At 37.2% G+C, this 10910-nt stretch overlaps 1 protein-coding gene across 2 annotated transcripts; it reads right to left on the reverse strand.

The window, feature by feature from the left end:
- Positions 1-419: 419 nt before the first annotated feature.
- On the reverse strand, positions 420-10079 carry LOC107549309 (protein Wnt-2b-like). 2 transcript variants are annotated; one of them, XM_016230351.1, is made up of 6 exons: positions 9758-10079; positions 6117-6337; positions 4332-4609; positions 3871-4135; positions 1777-2038; positions 420-1687 (listed from the first exon to the last, which is right to left on the reverse strand). In XM_016230351.1, exons 1-5 carry the CDS (start codon positions 9859-9861, stop codon positions 1809-1811), a joined length of 1098 nt encoding a protein of 365 aa, XP_016085837.1. In that variant the 5' UTR covers positions 9862-10079; the 3' UTR covers positions 420-1687; positions 1777-1808. The 2 variants fall into 2 exon arrangements, with proteins under 2 accessions (XP_016085837.1, XP_016085836.1); XM_016230350.1 differs by having other exon boundaries at positions 420-2038.
- Positions 10080-10910: the final 831 nt, after the last annotated feature.

The following is a 10910-nucleotide window of genomic DNA, read 5'->3' on the forward strand; positions in this document are numbered from 1 at the left end:
ATGCTGTTTGGATATTGTTTGTATAGCAACGGTTTTCCTTTTGGGCCTCTTTCGTCAATTGCAATTTGTACAATGACAAAATTAACTTCCACAGTCTTTACCTGACAAAGTTTCAGGTTGCTTTTGATTAATGGTGCCACCATTTTGGACATGCATTACTGACCATCGTGACAACCCAAGTGCTTTGTTCACTCATCCATCTTAACAGCAAATTTAGAAACAACCATGTTGTCAAACCAAGGTGCTTCATTCAGTGCAGCAAAATGAATGGCGAAGAATGCCAGTCATGCTTACCTGACTATTTTTGCTGCTCGTTCTCAGTAAGCTGCTGTCTTATTTTAGTAATGATTTGACATTTAGAGTGGGTTTTACATGAGGACATATATGAAGCAAGCAGTAAAACATTCAGAGATGCCATTTAGCTTCAGAGATTTTTTTTTTTTTTTGAATGGCTATTTCTTGAAGATCTGGTTTATAGTTGCTACTAACTACCTCAACCCAAACGTAAAGTATTTCAGAGATTTGATGCAACAAGCATTGAAAACCGGTTAATTCAACAAGCTTGTTGTAGCAAATTTATGCCTTTTTTATTCTCAGAAACTGCACAGAATCTATCAGATTTTAGTATACAATTTTGTATGTTGTGTGTGAAATTCATCTAATTCTGTGCAAACAGTCTGTGGTCATGGTATCTAATGGTTTGGACTCTTTTATTTCAATAAACATCACATTTCACTGAAAAATCCATCAGGGAAAATATTGAGATACTGATCGTAGACAAGTTTTTAGAACCAAACTCTACCAAACCAAAAAAATAAGTGCTCATATTCAAAGGGATGTTTAAGTGCTTAGATATTAAAAAGATAACATGAAAGATATATTTCTCTGATATACAATGACAATGGGATGTCACAATAGGCATTTTCGCGCCGCATAGTTCTATGAACTTTGTTCTAGAAACTAGCCAGCATGGTGGTTCCTAGAGAATCAATTTCTCCCTTGGACCGTTTTCTAGCGTACACTATGTCACTGGTAGTTCCTATAGAACTGTTTTAGTCTCTACTCTGAAGTAGGAGCTAATTTAGTTCCCCAAAAACAGAGTTTCTAGAACAAAATACGTTCTAGTTCCTGTGGTGTGAACACACCAAAAACCGGGTACTTCCGCCAATAGTTCTAGGAACTATGAAAAGGTTCCTCCGGTGCGAAAATGCCTAATAAATTGATCATTGATCAAGTTCTTTCATGCATAAGTTGTGTATCAAAATGATGGTGCATGAAGTAAATGGGAAGCACAGTTATCACTGTTGAACATTTTTACAGCACACTTCAAAGTATTATTTTGGACCATGAAGTGGAATTGTTCTTGTCGTGAAATGCGATTTGTTGCTATGTTCTTTGGGAATCTTGAACTGATGCTGTATATTGTTCTTTCCCTAAAACGCCATCAATGCATTTATCAAAGCTGTCCAAAAACATAATTTGATGTATATAGGCACAGATATTATCAGTAAAAGGTGTTTACAGTTTGAAAATAGTGAAAGGATTGTGTCCTGGTCACAGTTCATTCTATTAAACACCAGACAATGCCCATTGTATGATTTCCCATGACACCAACCATCTACCAGTGCTCCAGACTGGCCTGTGATCTCTGCGCTTGCATCATTGAAGGCGGGTAAAGTTCAGGGTTCTGCAAGTGGAGATCAGAGCCTTATAGTCAGAAACTACACATTCCACAATGCGTTGGCCCACTTCAAAAACCTGAGAACAGAAAAGCACCAGTAGCTGCTGATTGGTCATGGTCATGGCAGTCAGGTCAAATCGAGCCAGTCGGGTTTCTTATGTGGTTTACAGGTGTGGACGTCCACTGTTTCCTCACAGTCCCTGCACTCCACAGCGCAGCACCACTTGAACTTGCACTCACATTTGCTCACACGATTTACACGCGTGGTGTCGTACCCGCGCCCGCAGCACATGACCTCGCAGCCGTCCATGCCTCTGGAAGACTTGTTACACACCCGTCCTGCTGTACCCAGAGAACCTGATATATAGATGCAGAAATGGAATACATCAGGGTCATTGTGAGTCTATAGGCCATTCACTTATTCAATCAAGATCTTTTTCTTTAGAAAAATATTACATGGTAACTATAGTTTTTCCATGGGGCAACTGGGTATTTTCAAGTCTGGGTCATATATTTGTTCACCTCAAAACCAAAAAAGAAACAAATAAATTATAATAAAATAAAAATATACATTTTATTTATTTTTAATAAACATGAACATTTGAAAATCTTATAAAATGAAGCACATTTGACTTACTATTATAAAAGTTTTTTTCATGATGATTAAGCACATTTCTCTTGCGTAGTTGTCATAACTGTGATGTGTCTGAGTGCTTTATCTCTGATATTTAATTATCTATGTGTCATATCAATATTCTGGTGGTTCTCATTGCTCTAATAATTTTAATAATTTTAATTATTACTGTATTACAAAAAATATACTTGAAGGCAATTATTTTTTATCTAAATTGGCAAATACTACGATGTATAAATTCTTTAGAATTTAATGCATCTTGTTTTGCATTGCATTGCATTACATTGCGTTGTAGTAGGGTTGGGCGATATGGGCAAAATATCTCAGAATATTTTTTGCCGATTTGCGATATACGGTATACTGTATATCTCGGTATTTTCGTTTTTGTATTTGGATTAAAAAAATCTGTATTTAATATATATGTATTTCACTTACCGCCCAATGTCGTCCAACAAAACAATAAATATTAAAGGCTATGAAAACAAATAAAGTGAATGTAACCATGTAAGCCTTTATATTATGTGCAAAAAAGGGTTAAAATCACATTTCATTCTAACATTGAAACATTTCAATCTAAAAACAAAAATAAGGCTTTTAAAGTTAATTTCACTAAACTAAAAATGAAAATAAATGAGAACAAAAGCACAGAGTTGTGTTAGGCTATTTTGATTACCCCATTACAGTCACTTTACAGTCAGTGCTATCATAAAAATAGACTTACTTGTAAGGTTTAAAATTCTACATGTCACATTCATTGGCCAACTACAAATATTTCAGCGAAATATATTTTAGTCAGAATTATTGCACTCCTATTTAATTGGGCTCTGTCCGTTTGGTGCACATGTGTGCGGCGGCGCTCGTTCACTGAAGTGACGTCTGTGAAGTTTAGCAGAGAATCTCAAAGCAGAAGGCTCATGCACTCCTTCTAACATTTACAGATGGAGAATATACCTGTGAAATGTAAGTTGTGCATTCAGGAAGACTGCACATCTCAAACACATTAAACAGCGCGAGTGCCTAGTGTCTCTGTAAGCGGCACATGCAGCCTTTCGGGCCGAGCTGCTTAAACTAATATGCGAAACGAAGCTATAAACTATGTCTTACCAGTTTTTAAAGGCCTTAATATGAAGCTTGTCACATGTTTAGAACAATTTGGATTATGCACTTTCTCCGTAGCAGCTCAGACTGTGTCCTCCGCTATATTTTCAGATGCGCTCGTATCAAATAAAACGTATCATATCGATATAAACGGTATGGCCTCATATCAAATCGCTTGTAAAGAAAATATCGATATATCGTACAAACTCGATATACCGCCCAACCCTACGTTGTAGTAATAAATGATTTGAGAAATGTGTTTAATTTTCATGAAATTTAACAATGCAAAATCTAAATAGTACTTACATAAGTTTTCTATTCTTTAAAATGCAAATTCTTATTTTTGTCTTGGGACTTTGGGGTGAAATATGACTCTTTGGCAGAATATTGCCCAATTACTTTTTGATATCCCAACTATCATGGTATAAAAACATTTAGCATGCTCTTTGTTGCTTACCTGCCAAACGGTCCATTAGACAATAGTCTGGAGAGTTCTCAGTGTATACTAGATCATTTTTGGTCGTTCTCTTGTAATCTCGGTCAGCAACCATGAAGCCTGAACCATCCTGGTTCATAGTGACCTCCACAGCAGTATTGTACTTCTTTCTCAAGTAGTCCCCTGTTCGCCGGAAATCAGACATAGCCAGCCAGCATGTCCTGAGAGCACATGACCCACTGACTCCATGACACTTGCATTCAGTCTTCATAAAACGCTTTACTGCCTAAAGAAAACAGAACTCAACCCATGACCTATGAAACACTCAATGACCCAGATTAAAAGACAAGCTCGAATTTTTATAATTAGCTTTTGTAATGTTAGGACATGTTATATAAACCCCTTCAGGATCATAACCTGCTTACCTGTTAGGGAGTATTTTGCAATGATAATCGATCAAATGTGATAATCTTGACCCTTACCATTCTTCCACAGCGGTTGTTGTGCAGATTCATCAGTGCTCTGGCATCTTTGACCATCCTCTCTCTGGCGTCCACAAAAGCTTTGGCAAACTTGATGCCGTAGTTGATGTTGTCGCTACAGCCACCCCAGTCAAAGTCGCCTTCTTCATCGCTCGTCCGGCCTCTCCTGTTGGTGTCGCAGCCACAGATCTTCAGCTCTCCTTGACTGCACTCTCTGGTGATGGCATAAACCACCCCAGCAGAGGAGATCGCATAAACGAATGCTGCTTCACGGCTACCTGATGAAAGAAAAGTGAGAGGTTTTTCATAATGGCATGTTAAAAATGCAGTACAGTTCTACTGTAACCTTCAAAAATAAGATGTTTAGTGTATAATTTCTGGGTTACGCACATGGTTTTATGTTGACTTTAGTGTCAGCCAACGAATGGCTTACTTACAGTTGTCAGAAAGTGTTTTAACTTTAAAAACTTTGCTTTTCAGTAGTTTAATAGAGCCAAGAAAGTTGATGAGGCGTAAGGCTCTTACTATGGTGTTAAATCCACTGTGCTTTTGTTATATCAACTCTCTAAAATCATCCCTAGATTTAAGCCCCTTGGCTGGCCTAAGTGCGGGAGGCCACTCTAGAGCTTTTAGACATTCGACTGATTCAGGCTGACACTCCTTCACCTTTAGTTTCTTTGGTCGATTGCACTCATAGCCTTGAGGTGTGTTTTTTCGCCAAAGTAGTGCAAAATGACCCCTATTTTGCTCATTTTCCTCCTCCAGCTCATGCACTGAGCCAGAACAGAGGGTGATATGTCAAAAAGAGCAGCTTTGTCTGTCTGCCAGAGTCATCTGCACAAATATTTACATCTCCTATTACTGTTTATACATCAGCCCGCAGAGAACCCCCTCCCGACTAGCCACTTGTATTTGGAGAATATCCACTCTCTGTCAGACTTTCGCCCATTCTTGGGAAGTGGAGATTTTAAAGCCCTTTTTCCCGACATCTATCCAACAGACATATTGATGGGATTGTTCTCTTGACTGCATGCTTTACACAGCTTTTGTTCTTGTAGCAAGTAAAGCTGTAATGTTGCACCATTTACTGTACAGTTATATGCCAACACCTCAAGGTGATTGATAAAGCATAACCTTATGAAAACTTGTCTATGTTTACCCAAAGAAAAAAAAGGCTATTTTAGGACATTTTTGGTCAGAATTATCATAATTTTTTTTTTACTTTTAAGATTTTGTTTGTTTGATTGTTTTGATGTGTTTTTGTTTTTCGTTTTTTCCATTGTTCTCAATTGTAGTAAGTTCACATTGGATTCCATTTAAAAATGACTTCAATACAATATTTTTATATTTAAAACATTGCATAAACAACCAAAATTACCATTCCAGTAGTAGTGTAAAAATATTTAGCAATTTAAATAATATATTTTATATAAATTTTTTATAATATTATATATTTATATAATAATTTAATAATATTACATTTTATATTATTTATAAAATGTTTATAAATATTTAAATATACTTATGTTTTGAAAATGTTGTTACAATGCTGTCCTTAAATTGGCTTTTTCCTTGTGCAAAATATGCTTTCTCGTCTTTCTTTTGATTTTGGGGTGGTTCTACTAGCTTTGGTAAGACTCGCATTTGCACACAGCTTGATATTTTATGGAATATGATGCTTTTATACATGATACAAGGTTGCATAATTTATGCACGTCATGTCTTATTACTGTATGATTTTGATCTCAGCCATTGTTAGCAATAAAGTGTAACACAAACACTGACTGCGCAACATGACGCGGCCAAACACAGTATGGTCTCGCTCCAGTGTGCTGCAGTTCCAGCGATGGTGTCGGAACTGGTGCTGGCATTCTCGGATCCACTCTTTGGCTCCTTCTCCAATGGATTGCATGAGATCTGGGTGTCTTTGGCAGAGCTGCCTCTGCTTGTTCACCAGCCCTGGAATGTTGTCACATATGACCCGTGCACCTAACGCACCAATGTACCTGCAGAAACAAACAGAGACACATTAGTTGACCTAGCATCTGCTAAATGAATAAATGTAATGTATAAATATACATTACTATTGCAGTAGTTGCCCAATGTCTTGTGATTATAAATCAATTTAATGCATAATTATCAAATCAATCACGCTGAACATGAGAAAACCATTTTATAGTTGGATAAGATTGTTGTTTCAGTCAGCCTGCTCTTCTGGGTCCATCTCTTTTAGAGACTGAACCTTCAAAGTTCATGTCAGCCACACTTTTAATACACATTCTTCAGGAATGCTTGATTCAGACATGTCAATCATTCTGTGGTATAAATATTTTTGCATAGCGACCACTAAAAACGGAATAATTGCCCATGTTCCCAGCCAATTGATTTCCTATAGCTGTGGTAGTTTCATGTCTCAGTCTGTTTCTTCACACATAATAAAATAATTTCAACTTAAATCAATATTTCATGTCCCTTTATTTAGGATATTTTGCAATAATGATACCCATATCCTACTTTACTGTGTCTGCAGAAACTTAAAAATTTCTGTTCACAGAGTCTTAAATACATAGTTCACCCAAAAATGAAACTTCCAACCCAGTCTCATGAGTAAACATAAAAATTTTACAAGACGGCCATTTCATATGAATTTGTATGATGTGATTCATGCACAAATGTATGATTTTTAGACCAAGGTCCACCCCAACCTAATTTCATGAAACTGTCAGTGGAGCAAAAACATGTGAACAGTTTGTACAAATATATGAAACATAAAATAGTTGCGAATTTCCATGATGGTGCATTGGAAAATTCTGTCATCACAAACTCGGGTCGTTCAAAACCTGTGTGACTTACTTTCTCCTGTAGAACACAAAAGATATTCTGAAAAATTTATTTTTCAAAGGATATTTAAAAAAAATAGTGTTTTCTTTCTCCATGAAAGTCCAATGTTGATGGGGTCCAATGTTGTTTTTGTGTTCCAGAAATGAATAAAAAGTCATACAGGCTTAGAACACTATGAAAGGGAGTAAGCGATGACATAATTTTCATTTTGAGACAAACTATCCTTTTAAGAGTTACTTCTTTCTCCATAATTTAGATACACCCCAAGTTGTCCCATATCCCATGGTTTTCTGTTGACAAATCTCTACAAGAGTGCAGCAACAATTGACAATCTTGCATTAATATTTGTCATTATGTTGCAGGTTTCTTGTTAAACAGCCTGACAAATACCTGGTGGACCCTGTCTGTTCAAGCGCACCACACAGACACCCTCGGCGAGGTTTACGCTGTGCTCACACGCCCTTGTCTCCTTCCCAGATCTCATTATCCAGTCAGTCATGTCTGGGTTTGTGCGGCAGCACTCCGTACAAACCTACTGAACAATTTCCACTCCTCTTATGGCTGTCTCTATCGCTCTCTCTCTCTCTTTCACACACACTAACATACTAGTGCAAACATACAGCCCAGCGAAAGACTTATTCCTCTCGCTGTAGCATCCATGGGAGGGCCTGCTGTTGCCTGGCTTTGCACGGTTGCCCTGTTGATCCTTGACACACAGAAACACAATCTCGTTCTCCCTCTCTGTTCCAGAACACTTATCAGCTGTATGCGGCTGGGACTGGGAAAGGCCGCTGCACGTGAGCCAGAAAACCGCTACGCGTGAATTGATTGCAACGATGACAACAATCCCCATAACTGTATAAATTACCGTAGGAACTAAGAGATATTTATCACCACTGGCTCACACGGTTTTGGGCACGCCGCCACGGCTGTCTTGCGGACTCACGCCATCGAATCCCCGCTGCCTTATGGAGGGCAAAAGGGGCCATACATATAGTTATTTCAACATAGATGATACAAACGATAACCCTTCTTTTCCCATTCATGAAATACGTTATTATTGTCTATCGTGAAAGAAACCCAGCATTCATTTTAATTGAAAGTATCAAAAAATAGCATGGACTGAGATTATGTTGTTTACTCAGCTGTGGGGCACTAGGCAGTGCGCTGACCATGTTGATATTGCTACCTCTGAGACGTGATGGGGAACTTATGAATGCTGCAATTAGAGACGTTTTTAAAGGCGAAATCTGCCATTGTGTCATCATGTCTGGTGTTATACAGTGAAGAAATGGAGATGAAAAGCAATAACTTCAAAACTAAGTCACTTCAAATCTCTATCACCCTAGCAAGTGTGTTTATCTGGTGCGTTCAGCACACAAGTAGGTCTGCTGATCCAGCCAAGACCTGTCATAGTACAGTCTGGAATGTGTTGATCAATGTCCCTTTAAGACATCAGACTCCTCTGTCTTTACTAACAACTGCCCCGAGAAATGATTAAGCACAGTACTATATGCATTTCTGCCATCACCTTCCATCTAGAGCAATTTTTTTTCTTTCTGATTGTATCATTTTTATCAGTGTTTTTTTTCAATAATATTGGTGTGATTATACTTAGCTTTTTGCTATTTATTACTATTTATTTGCTATTTTAGTACTTTTAATTTGTGTCATACATAGATCACTAACTGTGCATTACTAACTGCTCTTCCTTTTGTTATCATGCTCTGAACCAAATTGGTCTAGAAATGTATATTTATATAGAGATTTATATATATGCTGCACCACAAGCACACATTATATAGGCCTACCTTTTCCATAATGTTAAAGTCAATTTAGACTCAAATGTATATTTATATTCAATGAAAAATAAAAATAGTATTATTTTGACATAGGCTTTTTTTCAAACGTTAAATCCATTATTTCTCTACTGTAATCTGAAATGCTTTTTTAATTTAATTTTGTACTCTACTTTTCTAGATGATCAAATGTGTGATTTTTTTTTCCCAGCAGGTGGATCTTGAAAAAGACTATTATAATCACATAATTAATGTCATATCTATAATGATGGACAAAAGTTGGAATTAGTTTACTGAATTCAGCCGTGCTACTGCATTAAGGAAAAATATGTGTTTCCCACCCTTGTACAAAAGTGAATGTATTAAATATGATGTAGGCCTACTTTATAAACTAAATTCAAATTTAAACACACTTTTTAACAATGGTTTTGTCCCAAAAAACGTTGCTTTTGTAGTTTAATTCTTACAGTCATAAGAATTTCTCTGATCTGCAGTTGATTTTTCAGCTTCCTTACACTAATCTGGGAATTTCCATCACAATTTGAAACCATTCCTGAATCAAACGAGATATTAGACTGAAATCCCTTTTTTAGTGTTTTTATTTGATTCGAAATTAATTATTTATTGTTATGATTTGTCCCATATTGTGACACAAATTCAATGAGCGTCCTTGTTATTGGGAGCAGTTCTGTTAGTTTAATTTAGGTCTGAAGCTATGCACCTAAGTTCGATTTCCAAAAGAAAATGAGTGGCTCTTGTGCCAATAAAACACTTAGAAACACCTACCACCAAGACGAGTCCACCCTGGGAGTGAACATGAGCAGCAGTAAGATGAAGGGCAGGTAAATCCTGGGAGCGGAGCGTGACTGAACCCCAGCAAACTCTCGCATGATTTACACGGTCAGTTTGCAAATGCTTCCAATTCCAGAAAAAAGAAAGAAAGAAAGAAAAAGTCACAGGTTCATAACAGCTCTTGAGATACTTTATTCTTCATAATTCAAATAGTGTATCTTTCCACGATAGAATCGATCAAATTACTCAGAATGGAAACAGAAACAGCCATATAAAATACTGAGCATTCATTCGTATCCAAAGTTGAGTTCCTTTAAGTCGAATCTGAATGTGGTCGTTAATAGTCCAGTGAGTGAGGTACAGTATCTGTCCCGCAGAATCAGATCCAGAGGCAGGTCTCTGATTGGTGGGAGAGTCTGCGCGCTCATTGGCTGAAATCAGCACGAGGAGAAATGAGCGACTCGCGCGATGCTGTCACAGAGAACAGCTGTGCTTCTCAACACAACAGAAGCGTTACTCTGACCACTTCCAAAGAAGTAGACCATCGTTTTTGGACGCTACCACGATGGTAATACCATGTTTACTGTAGTACCTTGGATTACCATCAAAATATATACAATTGAATGTCTATTTTAGTGAGGTAATCGTGCTGTACCATGGTATGCAGTGACTTATGCCTCCGACAGGCTAACGTTAACTGTCCGAAAGTATTTAGACACTTACATATTTAAAAAGTCTGAATAGTTTTGCGTTCATAACAAATATCAAACCAGGTTTCATTTATTTTAAAGACAGATAGCACAAGTACAATTTTAAAGCAAAACATTGATAGTTGGATAGGTTTTAAATGATAAAACAATTATATATACAAGGCTAAAATCTTTCTATCTGTCTGTCTGTCTGTCTGTCTGTCTATCTATCTGTCTGTCTGTCTGTCTGTCTGTCTGTCTGTCTGTCTGTCTATCTATCTATCTATCTATCTATCTATCTCCTGTCTGTCTGTCTGTCTGTCTGTCTAGCTATATATCTATCTGTCTGTCTATCTATCTATCTATCTATCTATCTCCTGTCTGTCTGTCTGTCTGTCTGTCTGTCTGGCTATCTATCTATCTATCTATCTATCTCCTGTCTGTCTGTCTGTCTGTCT

The sequence above is a fragment of the Sinocyclocheilus grahami genome, unplaced genomic scaffold, assembly GCF_001515645.1.
Source record: "Sinocyclocheilus grahami isolate Dianchi unplaced genomic scaffold, SAMN03320097.WGS_v1.1 scaffold368.1, whole genome shotgun sequence".
NCBI classification, from domain to species: Eukaryota; Metazoa; Chordata; class Actinopteri; order Cypriniformes; family Cyprinidae; genus Sinocyclocheilus; species Sinocyclocheilus grahami.